At 36.7% G+C, this 19,166-nt stretch overlaps 1 protein-coding gene across 4 annotated transcripts in view; it reads right to left on the bottom strand.

The window, feature by feature from the left end:
- Positions 1-4,275: 4,275 nt before the first annotated feature.
- LOC149806585 (SOSS complex subunit C-like) overlaps positions 4,276-19,166 on the bottom strand; it is a 37,996-nt gene continuing 23,105 nt past the window's right edge. For all 4 annotated transcript variants that reach the window (XM_089955120.1, XM_089955102.1, XM_089955094.1 and 1 more), the window contains exons 2-5: positions 17,923-18,046; positions 13,769-13,817; positions 12,266-12,316; positions 4,276-6,957 (exon numbers count right to left, since the gene is read on the bottom strand). In XM_089955120.1, the coding sequence (XP_089811246.1) occupies positions 6,865-6,957; positions 12,266-12,316; positions 13,769-13,817; positions 17,923-18,046 (317 nt within the window). In that variant the 3' untranslated portion in view covers positions 4,276-6,864. The remainder of the gene's footprint in view (positions 6,958-12,265; positions 12,317-13,768; positions 13,818-17,922; positions 18,047-19,166) is intronic.

Genomic DNA, 19,166 nt, shown 5'->3' with positions numbered 1-19,166 from the left:
ATAAAGTTAAAAGGTTGAATTCCTGTAGAAATAGCCTTGTAAAATTTCGCAAACATAACCGTTTTTCTGTTTTATTTGTTTGTCTTGTCTATGTTTTGTATTTGCCTTTGAAAAAGACTCATTCAAGAGTCGAAAGCGCTCATGCTAGCTAGATACTAGTTTCGAACTGTTCGTTGTCAGTTTATTACATTTATGTATGTATGTATGTACACATGCTTCTATGTAAATAATTGGGAATATATATATATATATATATATATATATATATATATATATATATATATATATATATATATATATATATATATGTGTGTGTGTGTGTGTTCAAATGTCAGATTTTCTGACAAGTAGTCAGAATAATCATCGTCACAAAAGCGAAAATTTTAAAATGTCATAAACATATTTCGTATCTGCAAAAGCAGAACCTTGATATAACATTAGAGTATAATACGTGGTATAATCTGTGTTTATCTTAAATAAGTGTAACTTGAAAGGGGCTAATATAATTACCGGAAGTTGCAAGTGAGGAAGAGCATACAAGATATTTCATATTCTTTCAATCAGTCAACAATGGACACACGAATGGACGGATAAAATGAATCATATTGTGCCTCATGGTTGGCTTTCGGTCAAAAATAGCTCTGTTATGACTAATCGAAGTGTTTATAGTGTCAGTACAATATGAACCGTCCTTTTAAAGAAGGTTATACAGGTACTCAATACATCAATAGAACCCATATGGATTGACCAAAGACTTTGTATCTGCCTCGCCAACACAAAGCGCCACCTCCCTACAGAAAGACGATTCGTTCCTATTGTGCATATGGTCTGTTTTCCAAACTAGCTTCACTGCAGTGAGAGTTGCCTCGTATTGCAGTTTCAACCTGTGTACTGTCTCATTAATTCAATTAATATCACACTGTGAAGTAGATCGTATCTTCTCGTGTAGTTATCGTTTCAAAGAGACAGCCAATACAAATGCAAATGATACATATTTATTCGACATATTTATTTCTAACATACACACATAAGTAGTAATGGGGGAGAAACTGGGTAATGTGGGACTTCCATGCGAAAAAGTGAAAAAGTAATATAGGGTCAATGGAAATTTAACATGGTGGGACAGCATAGGATCAAGGAAAATTTAACATGGGCAATGTCAAGGTATTGGACACTAGGGAAGAATGTCAACAGTGCTACAAGTGGCTGACCTCAATCGGTCGGCAACTTAGTAGCACTGAGTTGACCTCAATATGCACTACTGTAGGTAGATATGGAAAAGGCTGTGTGAAATGGATTTATAGAAACAAGAGTTTATAAAGAGGTTTATGGAATTGTTGTAGGGTTTAACGCCATTTTCTGCACAAGATAGGCTATACATGGCGGCCGGTATAATTGGTGGAGGAAGAACCCTGGGAAGAACTACCGACCCACGAGAAGGTACCGGCAGGCTTTCTCACGTACCCATGTTAGCAGAGCCTGAGACTCGAACTCACGCAGACAGAGGTGAGATGGCAGTGATCCGTAACGGTGAGCGTTTTAGACCACTCGGCCACTCGGGGTTTATGGGGACAAACAAAGTATGGACATACACAAACAAACAAATACTTATACAACATAAAGACAAAAAAAAAAAAAAAAAAAAAAAAAAAAAAAAAAAAAAAAATTGGAGGGGGGGGGGGATACTGAAAGAGTATATCTTTTCCAGACAAGTGTGTGACCCTGAAAAGGGCTGTTTTGGGTTCTTCTCTTGTGTGAAATTCGTATGGAAAAAAACCTGGTATATATTTATAGCCTCCAGTTATTGGAAAGTTCCTGTGGGAAAAAAACCTAGTATATATTTATGCTTCAACTGGTGGGAAATCCTATGGAAATCCCAAGTATATATTTTTAGTCTCAAAAAGTAGCAGTGTTACAAGTATCTGACCTCATTTGAGCGGTGACTTAGTAACATTGGTCAAGTTGACCTTAAAATATGCGAGTTTAGGTAAAATGGGAAATTTTATCTTAAACGGACCAAAGAGCTAATATGCGGTTGGCTCTATGACCTCAAAAAGGGTCTAGAGGGTTACATGGAAGGGAAATAGGTAATGGCTTTTTAAGTTGAAGTTTTCCACATAAACAAACAAATAGATTCAATATCCAAAATATTGTGTGTAGTCTCCAAACACACACTCCAATTGCCGTGTGTTAGCTTAAAGAGTAAAGCGGGAGATGAAATCACACAAACATACTCTCACATACCTTATATACCATCCAACATCCCATTATACAGTCCATCCACAACGCCTTGTGTTAGCTTAGGATGTAAGAGAAGGAGAAGAAATCTCACAAACATAATATGCAAAACATAATCTCCCAAAATGCCCTGTGTTAGCTTAGAGTTTAAGAGTAGGTGATGAAATTTCACAAAAATACTATCCATAACATCACTATGCCATCTATTATCCCAAAACCATCAAAAAACCCTTACACACATACACTATCCAAAACTCCTCTACCCATCATTCTATGGTCTGAGTGTCTGCGAGTGTGAGAATTTATCTAAAGTTTAAAAAAGAAAAATCAAGACACAACAATGATGGATGAACAGACTGACACTTTTCCCCCCAAAGTACATACATGAAGGAAAACATCCCTTCCATTTCAGTTCTAACTAAAACAACCCCGAGGGATGGAGAGAAGTGAAAGAGCATATATTCATACAGTGTGAATAAAAACAAAACACACCATCTGTATTATTAAAAAATCACGATCAAGAGGCACTTACATTTTCTTTCTGGTATATTCTCTCCTTGTAGAAGTTACAATGAAATTTCACGACACACCACTAAGTCCATTTGCTCCTTCTTTCACCCTCGTTTCCATTTTTCGGAATTTCTTCACTGCCACCTTTTTCTCCTCTTATTCACTTTCTTTTTCTCCTCTTCTTATCTTACTGGACTGGACTGGGTTAAGCTTCTTTTTCGAAGGTTTTTTCTTCATTTTCAGAAACATTTTCCTCCTCCTTTCTGAAGACCAATGTCTTTTCTCCTGACAATAATAATATGTTTCTTGGACTTTGTCTCTATTTAGTCCTGTCTTGCTTTGACACTGTGGCCATTCTGTAGCCCAATGTCCTTTCTCATGACAGATATAGCAAATATAGTGACTTTTATCTCGAGAGAATTAGTCCGCCATCTTCTCTGAAGTAAACTTTTGAATGAGTCTCTATACATTTCATATCGCAACAGTGGTCTCTTGTGCCAAATCTCTGACCAGAAGGGGAAGTTTCCTGGACTGTTCCATCTTCTTGATCGTTTGAGAACTGAATGAATACTCTAAGGCACTACCCCCCCCCCCTTATATATATATATATATATAAGATAAAATGGTTCCAGTGAGGAACTAGAAGAAATTAAAAGGCAACATAGTTCCATATCGCCACACACACACACGCAAACATACACAAGCTGAAGTGTTTGCTCAGATCAATGCGAGCAATTTCAAAGATATGAGCGAGTCTGAATCAATGTCCTTCACTTCTGTAACAAAACCAAGAATCATGATTCACCTAAAAGAAATTCGTTTAGTCCCTAAAATTATTGTTACATTAAAGAGATGCAAATACTCACTTCCAGAAAACTGAGAACGAAGGCGTACACCTACACCGTGAAATGTATAGAGTCCAAGTACATGTAATGTGTAAAACTTAGTCAAACTGAAGTTTGTAATCAAGATGAAACGATTACAATTTCCAAGGAGAAAGCAGACACCAAGCGATATTGGTGATCCGTGTCAAACAATACATTTCAAAATGCGTTGGTAGAAACTTGTGCTAGTAATCTTGAAGAGGATATGATTGTCTCATATCCAACACCATTTGCATCCACTACAGAGTGAGGCTGAGAGAGATAAAACAGTGGTAAATCTGACAGGATGACAGAACCAACAAAACCAGCAAAGAAAGAAATTCGTTTGGTATCTCATGAAGATTATTTTTCACAATCTAGTGGACCAAGTGACTTCCTGATATATTTAGAATGATGGCACACATCTACACGAAGTTAAATGGTTTTAGTCAATGGTTGCTATGTCTTTATATGTAATTTTCATAATAAATTTTGTTATGAACAATATGTGCGTAAGCGAAACCTAACACACGCACACACGTTACTGCACAGGCTGACAGGAGAACAGGCGGTACTTTCGTCAGAAGACTAGTGTTTTGAGAGGTGAGCAGACATAGAATTAACATAACACTGCACGAAGAGAAAGAAAGAATGGTAAAAGACAGAAACGTAGGACACCTTTATTGGTTGCTATTTTTGTGGTATTATAGGACAAGGACAATCGAGTTTCTAAAGACAATCATACATTCTATGTGAGAAATGCTCATTGTTTTCATGAATGAATTCATCAATTTCATAAAAAGGAAGAGTTATATTTAATGTCGACTGACTGCAAGTAACATTTGCTGTATATCCCAAATTTAAGAGATGTCATGTTGTGCAGTACACACTTAGAGGTTGCAATGTACCAATGTTTTCCCCAAAAATACAAACATCACCAAAACAAAGTCTTGTTCTACTGTTCTCTTTAGGCAACAGAGAGAAAAACGGGTCAAACAGTCTCCCATCGACATATGTACTGGCTTTAGGTGAAAGTTTACCACAGGGTGAATCATACTGTACATGAATATAAATTCATGTCCTTCTTTTAAAAAAACCATGTGTTTGTTGTCTTTCTGAAAAATGGTCGAATATTAGAATTTTTTTTCCATTACACATTGCAGTGTCAAATAGGATACCTGAAGTGTACAAGTTCAAGCCAACTTAAGATTTATGTTAACCTGTGTAAGAAAAAAAATTCTTTCCATTTAAAAAAAAAAAAACGGGAACAATCACTACAGTCCTACCCACTTATATTGACATCACTTATGTCGACAAGCCGCCTATTTCAACAAAAAAGCAAAGTTCCAGTCCCTTGGTCTACTATTACTACCAAAATTGTCATGCTTATGTCGATGTAGAGATAAAAAGTAAATGTACATGTCGACAGAAGCCCTTGGTCCCAGCTTGAACAAATCCTGTGTTTTCTAATCATTTATGTCGACAAGCTGCCAGTTCTGACCCATACTTTGTTCAACAATTATTTGATCTTGCCACCAGGCTTTAATTTTATGAATCTTTAAAAACACATTCATTTAAATAATCACTCCTATAGAAAACAAAGCTACCATTGCAAAATATCACAAGAGTGAGTAGAAGGCACAAATATTACAATGGAGAGAGAGAGAGAGAGAGAGTTATTTTTGGAAAACATAAGTGTCATGATATCTCTGAAAATTGGGATTCTCTTGATTTTTACAGTAGGGTTGGCAGGTCTGCATTAACATTCTTTAATGTAACTGTATTTATGAACGTTTTTTAATGTAACTGTATTTATGAACGTTTTTTAATGTAATTTTATTCATTAATGTAACTGAATTTATTAACATTCATTAATGTAACTGTTTTCATTAAGGTTCTTCGATGTAATTGTATTCATTAATGCTCTTTAATGTAACTGTATTCATTAATGTTCCTTAATGTAACTGAATTTATTAACGTTATTTAATGTAACTGTATTCATTAACATTATTTAATGTAACTGTATTCATTAATGTTCCTTAATGTAACTGAATTCATTAACGTTATTCAATGTAACTGTATTCATTAACGTTCTTTAGTGCAATTGCATTCATTATTGTTTTTTAATGTAATTGCATTCATTAACGTTCTTTAGTCTGACACAGAGGAGTGGTTAATTAAACTGTTCATTTACTATCAAAGTTTCAGGCATCACTTCAAGAAAGATGGCTCTAAGGCAAGCACCAGCTAAGATAACTCAATTCAACCATACAGTTTAGTCAGGACAGAATTTAACTCAAAATTTTTATTTTGGGATACATTTTAATACTGTCTTGTCTGCCTCTCTCTCTTGGTGGAAATATCACATAGAAATATACATAAGAGATAATCAGATTTCGATCAACAGGGCTCAAGTACAAGGACCAACAAGTTTATTGAGCATCACTGTAGGCGACTACATTGTGAACATATTTTGGTAATACATGTAGGTCTTGTTTTACTTTATTTTGATTGTACATTGTAAATACATTTTGATAATATGTGTAGGTCTTGTATTATTTAATTTTCTGATAAGCATTTTTAATAAAATGGAATAATAATTAGCATATAAATATGAGTGTTTTCGCATTTGTCTATTCAATTTTAAAATTCGCTTAATATTCACACACAATTTATGTTTTACACATGAACTGTATCCTGACCGTTGACTAAAATGTACAATTATGAAAAGTCAGGTTCAGTACATAATAACGATACATAATCCTGTGAAGGTTCTGAGAATTTTTCTCAAATGTGTCAAGATAACCTTGTATCGAGTCATTCCTGCTGCTGCATCATGTATCTCCGTACAACATGGTCCTTCTATAACTTGGAGCAGATGCTACAGTTGAGGGCTTTATGAACTTAAAACCTTCTTCCTTTGGTGTTCAATGATATTTCTTACACTGTGCAATGCATATATCGATTCCATTGTTACTACTGGTCTTTGTGTCTTCTGCTTATATTTACAGAAATTGCCCAGCCTAACATGGGCTTGTTTCTCAAAATGCTTGTCAATAGCCTAACATGGGCTTGTTTCTCAAAATGCTTGTCAATAGCCTAACATGGGCTTGTTTCTCAAAATGCTTGTCAATAGCCTAACATAGGCTTGTTTCTCAAAATGCTTATCAATGCATCTTCTGTTGTCGAGGACAAACTTTATCCACTGGAACAGCTGATATGCAAGGCAAGAATTGTTTCTTAACAGTCCATTTCATTTCTCAAATCTAGGAAGGACTGGCAAAATCAGGTTGCCAAAGGAGGAATCCTGGGTGATAAAGTAGCCCACTGAATTGGCATTAGCATGCTGAAAAAAAAGACATATATGGAAGATATATCTATTCAGCACATGTACATTATAATCCTTCAAATTTTCAATTTTACAAGGTTGATATGCTAGATGTAACAAATTATGACAGGTTGTAAGCTGTTATTTACATGGTATTTAATCATCACAAGGCTGATATGCTAGATGTAACAAATTATGACAGGTTGTAAGCTGTTATTTACATGGTATTTAATAATCACAAGGTTGATATGCTTGGTGCAACAAATTATGACAGGTTGTAAGCTGTTATTTACACAGTATTTAATAATCACAAGGTTGATATGCTAGATGCAACAAATTATGACAGATTTTAAGCTGTTATTTACATGGTATTTAATAATCACAAGGTTGATATGCCTGATGTACCAAATTATGACAGGTTGTAAGCTGTTATTTACATGGTATTTATTGTTGTTGTAGGGTTTTACGCCATTTTTCAGCACACGATAGGCTATACATGGCGGCCAGTATTAATGGTGGAGGAAGAACCCGAGAAATCCCCGGAAAGAACCACCGACCCTCGAGAAGCTACTGGCAAGCTTTCTCACATACCCACATTAGCTGAATCCGAGACTCGAACCCACGCAGACAGAGGTGAGATGGCAGTGATCCGTAACGGAGAGCGCTTTAGTCCACTCGGCCACTCAGGGGCCCCCCATGGTATTTATTAATCACAAGGTTGAAATGCCTGATGTACCAAAGTATGACAATTTGTCAGTTGTTATCATAATGACTTGTTGTGAGCTGTTATCATGTTTAAAAAAAAGTGTTTAATAATCACATGACTGATAAGCCCCATATATTAGGGTATGATTTGTTGTGGGCTGTTATTATAGCAGAACACATGGTGTTTAATAACCACATGACTAAAGCTGTCAATGGGTACCTGGGTACTTGCCCTTTTGATAATAACACAGGTAAACATTAAAAAATATGTTCCCAAGTTCAGATCAAAGACACCAGGAGTGAGCAACACAGAGTAACGATTACAGTTCAAAGCTCATGTCATGTGACTATTGGCAGCTGCACATTTATCCATCATCAGACCTCCATCTTATTTCCTTATTTTCTACTTAAAGTAATTGTAATGAAACAGTTCAAGAAAACAGATAGGTTTCCTGAGTGTGAAGCCACGTCACAGATTCATTACATTTCGATACATACATGCACAGTGAACAAATTTAAAATATAATAAAATGGTGCCAGATATTAAAAGAAATGGGCAATATTGATGTGACTCATGGATGTTATATGAATGAAAAAAGTTAGTGGAGTGGAATTTTGTCAAACTTAAAAACCTATAGCATCAGGGAAAGGACAAATCAATAGCACTTTACCAACTTTTTCAAGAAGAATTCAAAAGTGATTAATAAAGCATTCATCATATGTGTACTTCACGACCATTCAGTGAAAGTTATAGACCAGTTAAAGTGAAACAAAAATAATTTGTTTTGTGCCAATACTCTCATACTAACTACTAATCCACATAGATTTAGCCAATTTGTGACAAAAGATTTTACGGCAGATCCAGGTAAGCAGCAAAAATAAATGTACATTTTTCATGTTTTTTGTAATTATATGCTCATATCTTTCTCTTGGGGGCTTGGTATGTATGAACCTTGCAGTTCAGGTTCATCTTTAATATAATTTCCCTTTGATCAGGTACACGGGAAACCAATCGTTTGGATCAATGGGTACCCAGAAGAAGTTCTCTAAAATTCTGACACCTTTACACATAGCTGATATGCCCATATATCAAAGTAAGGCAAGTTGTAAGCAGAGATCATATTGTCACAAAACATGGTGTTTAGAACGAGGCATTTTTCTTTCCATTTTTTTTTTTGGGGGGGGGGGGAAACAGCATTGTTATTAATATTTTAGATCAAATGCTGAACAGAAGCTACCTTTCCTAACGAATTCACATTCCCAAATCCTGCACAAGGGTCACATGGTAGCTCTGAAAATTCAAGACATTATCAAAATTATGTCAATAAAACAATGCTGATTGTTTATACCATTGTGTTGCTTCAAGTAGGAGAGCAACCCGATTATTGTGCTATGTGTATTGGACTGATGCTACAGGTATGAGAGATTCTGATCAACATGAACATTTTAATGTGATTTATGTGTAAGAGTGTTTGTGTGCACAGGTATCTGCTGACTTTGCGATTTTGACCCGCATGAATTTCGCATTAATGTGTGTGTTTTTGATTTTTAATGCAGCTTTAACAATTTTTCAGTCATAACGATACAATATCTGACGTGTGGCAGTTTATAGTGATGTCTAGCACTGGAGCATCATGCTGCAGACATGTAGAATCACCTAGTCACATTATCCTGACACCAGGCCAACCAGTCCTAACACTAACCTCTTAATGCTGAACACTTAACAAGGCAGCTGTTAGTACCATGTTTACAAGTTCGATTTTGTATGTAACAGGCCAAACATTGTATTGGATTTTGTATGTAACAGGCCAAACACTGTGTTGAATTTTGTATGTAACAGGCCAAACACTGTGTTGGATTTTGTATGTAACAGGCCAAACATAGTGTTGGATTTTGTATGTAACAGGCCAAACATTGTGTTGGATTTTGTATGTAACAGGCCAAACATTGTGTTGGATTTTGTATGTAACAGGCCAAACACTGTGTTGGATTTTGTATGTAACAGGCCAAACACTGTGTTGGATTTTGTATGTAACAGGCCAAACATAGTGTTGGATTTTGTATGTAACAGGCCAAACATTGTGTTGGATTTTGCATCAGGCCAAACATTGTGTTGGATTTTGCATTAGGCCAAACATAGTGTTGGATTTTGTATGTAACAGGTCAAACATTGTGTTGGATTTTGTATGTAACAGGCCAAACATTGTGTTGGATTTTGCATCAGGCCAAACATTGTGTTGGATTTTGCATCAGGCCAAACACTGTGTTGGATTTTGTATGTAACAGGCCAAACATTGTGTTGGATTTTGTATGTATCAGGCCAACTATCATTTTTTTAGAACTTACTTGCCTTGGCCCTCATTCTACTTGCCTTGGCCCTTATTCTACTTGCCTTGGGCAGTCTTTAATGTTAATTTTCATGATTGAGGGTCAAATGAAAACACCGCAAATACGGCTATGACCAGAGAAGGGAAATAACTCTTGCAAAAGTAACTTTATCAGCAATGTATATAAATTAACTGTTCCACTGCTGAGCAGCCAACCTCCACCTTGAGTATCCATCTAGGGAAGAATAGCTGGATTCCCCATGATAACCCACTCTCCTAATTACATAAGCAACACAGCCTGGGGTCACTTAACCTGTGACACTAACATATGGTTAAGAAGATGCTTACTGAAACCTTCTAACCTATACAATTTCACTAGCAAATCCAGCAAAGCTAACAGGCTGTGCTGGCTGATCAAGTTGGGTCTGGTGGCCATGTGTTGCCACCCTGGACCTACCACAGCTTTGAGATGGAGGCTCGAGAAGGTTGACTGCATGCCAGCCAACAGCTACTATTATATCTCGGGTCAAAACACTGAGCAGTAATCTTCGTGAGGCGACTCTAATCTAGTGAGACATTAGAGTACACCAAGCACATTACCCACTTCAACCACGAAGAAAGGGCTTGAAGGGTGACATCCTGTGTTCTGGCTCATACCGGAAGGAAGAGGTGTTTGCATGTGCCACAACTTGTCTCTGTGCACTTAAAAGTAAAGCTCAAGAGCGTGAACAGGATCTTGCAAGATTTCTGTTCTCATCTTGTCTATGGAAGAAAGTGAGTGAGTGATGACTATTTGATTACTGACAGACAGTTACCTATTTTGAGTTACAAAGCCTGAATGTGTCAAAAGAACCACTGAACCCTCCAATCTGAACTGAAAAGTGTTGGGGTCTATATCCTGTTCAAAATTATGTCTGCCATGATGCCAGAATATCAGCAGCCTTTGGTAGAGATTGAGGCCCAACTGTTTCTCCTCAAAGTGCCAGAGGAAAAAAGTCTGCAAGTTGAGGGATTGAGGCACGCATAAGGACATTGTTGTTGGTATGTCATCAGTCCCTGAAAACACACCACTTCCCTCATAAGCCTTCAGAGTGGAGGGCCTTCTTGTTCTTGAGATTCCCCAATCAAAGGTTTGAACTGTTTGTCTTGCAAGGCTCTCCTGATAAGAGCCAAGAGTGGAGAAGAAGAGGATGGTCTGGGCAGGGAAGGACCACCTGTGGCTGTAGATGCTGGAGAAGATTCGGGTGGGCCAGAATCTTCCCAGGCATATCTATTGCTAAAAGTAGATCGGTGACCCAGGACTTGTCCTGTCTGCGAGGGGCTTTCAGAATCATTTAGCAGATTATTTCGGCCTCAGTACTGCAGGAGGGGAGACAAATGCCCACAACCCCTCCCAGATGATTGACAGTGCATCCATGGCCCAAGCTTTTGAGAAGTTGTTGGACCTAATGATGACCATTCTTGCCTCAGAGTTGATCTTTTCATAAATGAATGGTGTTGATGACAGCCTTCATTTCTAGGATGTTAATGTTTAGAGGCCGTTCAACTGGCTCACATCTGTTGCTGATGGCAGTGAAGGTCAGCAACAGGTGGGCACTCCCAGATTCCGGTACTTTCCCAGTTCACTAAAAAGCCTAGATGGCCTAGACAAGAAAGAAGATCGTTCCTACTAGGATAGAACTTACCATGTGTTTTCTAGAGCATGTCATCGAGTTATGCTACTGTCACTGTAGTAAAAGCCCAAGGGTTGATGCTGAGGCCAAAGTGAAGAATGATGAACTGATAAACTGTGTTGCAGTAATCAAAATAACTGAGAAAATATTTGTGACATGGAGTGGATTGGGACATGGGGTGGATAGGGATGTGAAAATATGCATCGGTCAGATCGAGACTGACAGAATACTCACCCCATTGAAAGGAGAGGCAGACTGAACTCACCATCTCCATCTTGAATTGGTTGATAATGGGTCTCAACTGGCTGTTTGCTTTTTGAAAAAATATAAAACACTGGTCTATAATGTGTTAAGTTCTGTATCAAGTGAAATAAGAGCAAAATATGAAATGGAAAATTTCCTTCACAGTCCCTTCAAGGTAATCCACCAATGGGTCAATTCTGGAGACCACTTGAGAAATTTCTGCCCCATCCTAGGATCAGAGTCAAAGTAAAAGCACAGATCCCAATCAACCAGCACAAAATGTCACAGTAGATCTGGGTCATGATGCTTAATGTTGGGTGTGCATTATGCATGAGCATTTAATACAGTACATTAGATAAAATTATGACATAATTATACCTGTAGAGCTGCCCTCTGTGCTGGTGTCATGTGCTGTGTTTCACTTATCAACTGAAGAAGAAAAATGTAACAGCTAACTTTGAAATAATGACAACTTTGTCAACAAATGTAAATTATTAATGACAAAATTGAAATGAACATAAAATGTTCAAAATTTAGCAAGAAAAATTATGACAAGTAAATAATGAAATAGAATTAAAAAATCAAATAAACCCTTGTTAATCAGTAATTCCCAAAATTTCCTATCATAAACACTAATAATAATGAATACAGTGAGCTGCTTGTGGCAGATATAATATATTGAACGTTTCAACAGGTTTCATAAAATTAATGTGAAATTAACACTGGTTTGAATATGCTATTTATTGTACAATGTTATGGACCTTGTTTTGCAAGGTGAAGTTATTAATGTGGCGTCATTATTTAAAGTTATGCCACAATGTCACAAAAATCATTTAGACTTAAAAGATGCAACAAAAGGAATGTGTTTATTTAAAAGAATCATACCCACTATATGTGTCATAACAAAGTTATAATGGTTTTACTGGATGGATACATTAAAAAAGATGCGTGCATAATGACTTTTTACACTAATAATAAAGTTGTTCAAAATGGTTTTACATTTTCCAGGTATATATAATTTTAAACTTACCATTTACCTTTTTCTTGTCTCTATCATGCTGAACTACAACACCTATCTTCTTACAGCAGCAACAACCATCTCTGCCAGCATGATACCTACCTTCCTACAGCAGCACCAACTGTCTCTGCCAGCATGATACCTACCTTCCTACAGCAGCACCAACTGTCTCTGCCAGCATGATACCTACCTTTCTACAGCAGTATCAACTGTCTCTGCCAGCATGATACCTACATTTCTACAGCATCAACAACTGTCTCTGCCAGCATGATACCTACCTTTCTACAGCAGCAACAACTGTCTCTGCCATGCTAAACACAATACCTACCTTCTTACAGCAGCAACAACGGTCTTTACCAAACTAAGCATCAACGGTCTCTAACAAGCTAAGCATGACACCAACCTTCACACAGCAGCAACAATTGTCTCTGCCAGCTTGATACCTACCTTCTTACAGCAGCAACAATTGTCTCTGCCAGTATGATACCTACCTTCTTACAGAAGCAACAACTGCCTCTGCCAGCATGATACCTACCTTCTAAAGCAGCAACAACTGTCTCCACTCTAATGAATCACAATACCTACCTTGTACATTCTCGGCCATACTGAGGCATGATACCAACCTTCTTACAGCAGCAACAATGCATACAATAGTCTGTTATCAAACCTTTCTACAATGAAATGCAATGAGAGTGTGCTTCTTAATACTAGGCAACTTGTGTATTGTTCCTGCACATGGCAATCAAAAGTAAGGGTCACAGAGTTGTAAAGTTCAAACTTGACAAAGTAAGCTAATACTAAGCTCAATAATAAATTAAACTTGCAAAAATACATCCATTATTTATTTACGCATTGGTACTTACAGTTGAGGAAATAGGGTTAATTTGTGGAGGCAATGGAACTGGCACAGAGCTGAAAATAAGAATAATATAATATTTACTATTATTTGAAACTGTTTATCTTCATTGACAGAACCAGAACATGGGTAACAAAACTGGGTACTGCAAAAAAATTGGAAACATTTTATTCTCAGTATACATAGATACATATCAAAGTATACTGCCATGATATTAGTCACCAACAATTCAATATTTTGGGGAATGACTTCCAAAAATATCTTCCTCCAATTTATTGCAAAATAGCAACATATTATATCCATGACATTATCTGGAAAAACTCTCCGTCACAGATCACTGCCATCTCACCTCTGTCTGCGTGGGTTCGAGTCTTGGGCTCGGCCAATGTGGATATGTGAGAAAGCTTGCAGGTAGCTTCTTGTGGGTCGGTGGTTCTTTCTGGGGTTTTCCCGGGTTCTTCCTCCACCATTAATACTGGTTGCCATGTATAGCCTATCTTGTGCTGAAAAATGGTGTTAAACCCTATAACGACAACAACAACAAATCTGGAAAAACATTAATTATATTGAGATAAAAGAAGAGAAAATATTTTATCTCAAAAGAAAATCACAGCTCCCTTCCCCCATAATTAAACTGCCAGTACCATACAGTAGATATGTGTTTGTAAAATGTTGCATAAGTTGCAATTGAAAAGCTCTAACTGCAGTGAGATGATTAAGCTTATACTACAGCTAACAGTGTGAAAGACACTGTGCTGACATTACAAAGCCTATTCATAAAAACAGAAAGTGCTGATACTGAAGCCTACAATTTTCTAGTTACACTATTGATTTCATATGCAAGGAAACTATGAGTGGGAGTTCAGAATTCAGAGAGAAAACAAGTGTGCTATTGAAAATCGTAGAATGATTCTCAGTCGTACAAAAAAATAAATATACTTAACACATTTATACATAATAGTAACAAATGAAAACATTACATTTTTGTTGGGGTGTGTTTGATTAGGATTTTTAACGTAGCTTTTTAAAAAAATTCAGTCATATCAAAACGTTGTCTGCAGTGTGGCAGTTTATAGTGATGTCTAGCAGTGAGGCATCATGCCACAGACACGTAGCATGATGTCCCACCCAGTCACATTATCCTGACACCAGGCTGACCAGTCCTAACACTAACCTCTTAACACTGAGTGCCAAGCGAGGTAGCTGTTAGTACCATTTTTGTAAGTCTTTGGTATGACTCTGCCAGGGGTTGAACCCACGACCTCCTGCTTCATAGGCAGACGCTCTAACTACTAGGCCACCGGAGTGGTTCATCTTTGTTGGTGGTGGGTTGATTTTTTAATCCGAAATTTTCTGACAGTTGGATTTTTCCCTACCCTTTTTCACATTTCATTTGGTGTGGGTATGTGAGAAAGCTTGCCAGTAGCTTCTCGTGGGTCGGTGGTTCTTTCTGGGGTTTTCCCAGGTTCTTCCTCCACCATTAATACTGGCCGCCATGTATAGCCTATCGTGTGCTGAAAAATGGTGTTAAACCCTACAACAACATTTCATTTGGCATCATGTGAGAGGTTTCAAAAATGTGATTAAAGGATCATAAATATATGTGTCACCATTGATTTGTAACAGATACAACCATTCTGTAAAAAAAAGGATAATTTTTTAAAATTAGTTTGTGATGAATTATGAAAGAATGCTGTTAATATCATTAAAGTCATAACAAGATTCATCAGGAATTTCCACACATTCCTTACTGACAGAAACTGCCAATGTACCAGTACAATGAAAAGGTACTATGGTATGTACCACTGGAAAAATACAGTGTTGAACCAGTACGCTGATAATACTGCACACATCTAATGGGTAATACTGCAGTTTTCATGCATAAATAACTAACTCCTCATGTTATCAATCATGCTGCCCTCAAGTGGACGAAGAAGACTATACTGGACAACAAAATAATTTCCAAGAATCCAAGGTATTTGTTTCTTCTTGTTAACTACAATGTGTTGAATTAATCTGGGATATTATAAGGTGGTAACAGGATTTTTAAGATAGCCACAGTGTTTGTGTGTGTGATTTTGATTTTTAACGTAGGTTTAACAATTTTTCAGTCATATCGCTACGATGTCTGCAGTGTGGCAGTTTTTAGTGATGTCAAGCACTGGGGCATCATGTTGCAATATGTAGTGTGATGTCCCACCCAGTCACATTATCCTGACACCAGGCCGACCAGTCCTAACACTAACTTGTAATGCTGAGTGCCAAGCGATGAAGCTGTAAGTACCATTTTTTAAAATCTTTGGTATGACTCGGCCAGGGATCGAACCGATGACCTCCCGCATCCGAAGCGGACGATCTAACCACTAGGCCACCGGAGCGGTCCACCACAGTGTTCGCCATATTGGATTTAAGATCAGCACCATTTAGAACCAATAAGACATCATAAGAAGTTGTATGTAAAATCCAATATCAGTATGACCATACATTTAGAAGGACCAATAACAAGAGAGGTATAAGTGTAGTTTATTACTAATATAAGTGGCAAAAAGCATAATCTGAGCATATAAAGAAAATACCACTCCTCTAACATTTATCAGTCACATAACATCCAACAGTTACATCGATACAGCCCAATTTTTGATGATATCTGACACATTTATTTTCAATTTAGACTGGTCTGCTATGTATGTAGTATGAAAAAAGAATGAATCGATGACAAGTGGTTTCACATTCAAGAATACCATGTTTTCTTGGAAATTTACACACGTGGTCAATTTTGATTTGATTTTTTCAGTGTTATTAAATAACAATGATTTCCCTTATATTTAAACATTTCAGTGAAAAATTTCATTCTGTATAGTTGTCTATTTCACTCACTGTTTCAACACATGGTAAAAGTGCATGATACAGCAACCAAGTTTTTGTGCTGCCTTTGCCATTACAAATATACCTGCCTTGGGTTTCCCACTAATAAAAGATTTAAAAAGAGTCCAGTATAGAAACATGTGAACAGCAACCCTGACTTGAACAACTAATACCCACTCCAGGGCCTCAAACTTGAAGGAAAAATGGCATTCATTAAACTGGGCATTTATATTATGCTTCCTTTTTTTTTAATTGAAGCATGTATTTAATACTTTATTTCAGCAAATATTTCTTAATCAGTACTTAGTGTCACTGTCGACGAAAGGTACTTACCTAGTTAATGTCATCAGGATCTCAAAACAACCGCGTTTAAGTCGCAAGAGAAATAGCGCATCAACCATGGCCAGGCACAAAGTTAGAACAGTCTAGCTTTAAATGTCAGAACTGATTCTGAAATAGGTCACGTGTGAAGTCCTCCCTTGTATTATTATACAGTACATGTATGACAAGTAAATTGTAAGGAGCAATACGAGCCACTGTGAAGATGAATAAATGTTCACACGACATAAACCTCAAACTGTAATCGTTATTCTGTTTCCTGATCTGAATTGGGAATACATTTATTTTAACGGGTACCCGTTTGCTCATTTTATTACCAGGTTATTATTAACGGACTGGTACCCGTGTACCCATTGGCATCTATAATAATTTTTATTGCAATTTAAAGTCTTCCTGCCAGAATGCTTTATGTACTGTACAATGATTTAAAGTCTTCCTGCCAAGATGCTTTATGTACTGTACAATAATTTAAAGTCTTCCTGCCAGGATGCTTTATGTACTGTACAATGATTTAAAGTCTTCCTGCCAGAATGCTTTATGTACTGTACAATGATTTAAAGTCTTCCTGCCAAGATGCTATATGTACTGTACAATGATTTAAAGTCTTCCTGCCAAGATGCTTTATGTACTGTACAATGATTTAAAGTCTTCCTGCCAAGATGCTTTATGTATTGTACAATAATTTAAAGTCTTCTTGGCAGGATGCTTTATTAATGTACAATGATTTAAAGTCTTCCTGCCAGGATGCTTTATGTATTGTACAATAATTTAAAGTCTTCATGCCAGGATGTTTTCTGCTTTTGTACTATTCAAAATTATTGCTCTAAATTGCTAGTTTTTCTTCTCACTAGAGACACAAAGTATTTTTAACTGGTTGATCTTTTATTGAAGTCCTTCCTATAATATAAAAACACTTTGTACTTTACACTCTCTTTGCAGCATGCTGAAACAAGCTACCTTATGACAGCAGCAGCTCCTGGGGATGCTGCATTGGATACAACACTTCCATGGTGGGTTGGAATTCCACGTAAACGCTTCTTCTGTTCCTCCAGTTGTTCCAGAAGTTTTCTATTTTGTCTTTCTGTAAGGATAGATACTGGTAGTCAGTCAAATAATGTTCAACAGCAACATGCATAAAACTAAATATCTATGTGGAAGAAAATGGTATCAACTCATTTCCTGACAACTGGACACAATGACTTTTTCCGATATTCACAATTTTCTGCATATGACACTATTTGTTAAGCATGTATTCATTTTGTTTCTCATGCAAATGGACTGTTCTCATTTATATCAATGAACAGATATATCACAGATTCATTAGTTTGAGCATCCTCTTTTTAGATTTGGTTTTTAGTGTCCAGTTGTTTTGGGGCTGCTTTTATTCTTTAAGTAGAAGAGTACTTCCTTTGTTGGGCTGTCTCTCTCATACTTGTACAAAAAGACAAAATACAGTGTTTAGTACATGAATACTGTACCTGTCAGGTACATTGAATGGAGCAGCCTACATATCTAGAAAAGCTCATCTTCTGGGGTGCGAAACAACCAGATTTCCTTCAGTTTTCTTTGCTGAATGCTAATTATTGAGCATGGAAACAGTGCTTCTAGAGAACTCAGATTTTGTTTTCATAGTGAAAGTAGATAGGGTATAAGTTCCTTTTATTCACTGGCAGAACATATATAAAGAAACAGAGTTTTATTTCCCTTTAAGTATCTACAATTATTTAATTATAATGAATTTATCTAGAAGATTATAAATAATACATAATTAGAACTTTTCAGACATGTCTGACAGCACCCAAATGGTGAATCCATCAATGTTCCATTTTAGAATTAATAATAAATTATGACAATTAGTTTACAAAGGTTTGAAGAATGTACAATTTTAAAGGGTGCGTGTGATTTGGATTTGTAACTTAGCTTTAACAACTTTGCAGTCATATCACTATGATGTCTGCAGTGTGGCAGTTTATAGTGATGTCTAGCACTGGGGCAGTTGTTAGTACTATTTTTGTTAAGTCTTTGGTATGACTCGATCAGGGTTTGAACCCATGACCTCCCACATCCAAATGGACACTCTAACCACCTGGCCACCAGAGAGGTCTGTATTATTTTATAACATGAGATTTGAAAATTAACAATACTTAAATTATTTTTTATTATTTTGATAAATAGTTCAAAAGAAGCACCACTGAGGTGAT

The sequence above is a fragment of the Sinohyriopsis cumingii genome, chromosome 1, assembly GCF_028554795.1.
Source record: "Sinohyriopsis cumingii isolate HCF-2022 chromosome 1, ASM2855479v2, whole genome shotgun sequence".
Classification (NCBI taxonomy): Eukaryota; Metazoa; Mollusca; class Bivalvia; order Unionida; family Unionidae; genus Sinohyriopsis; species Sinohyriopsis cumingii.
Note: the sequence above shows the minus strand (reverse complement) of the source record. Positions and strands in the feature narration are given on the sequence as shown.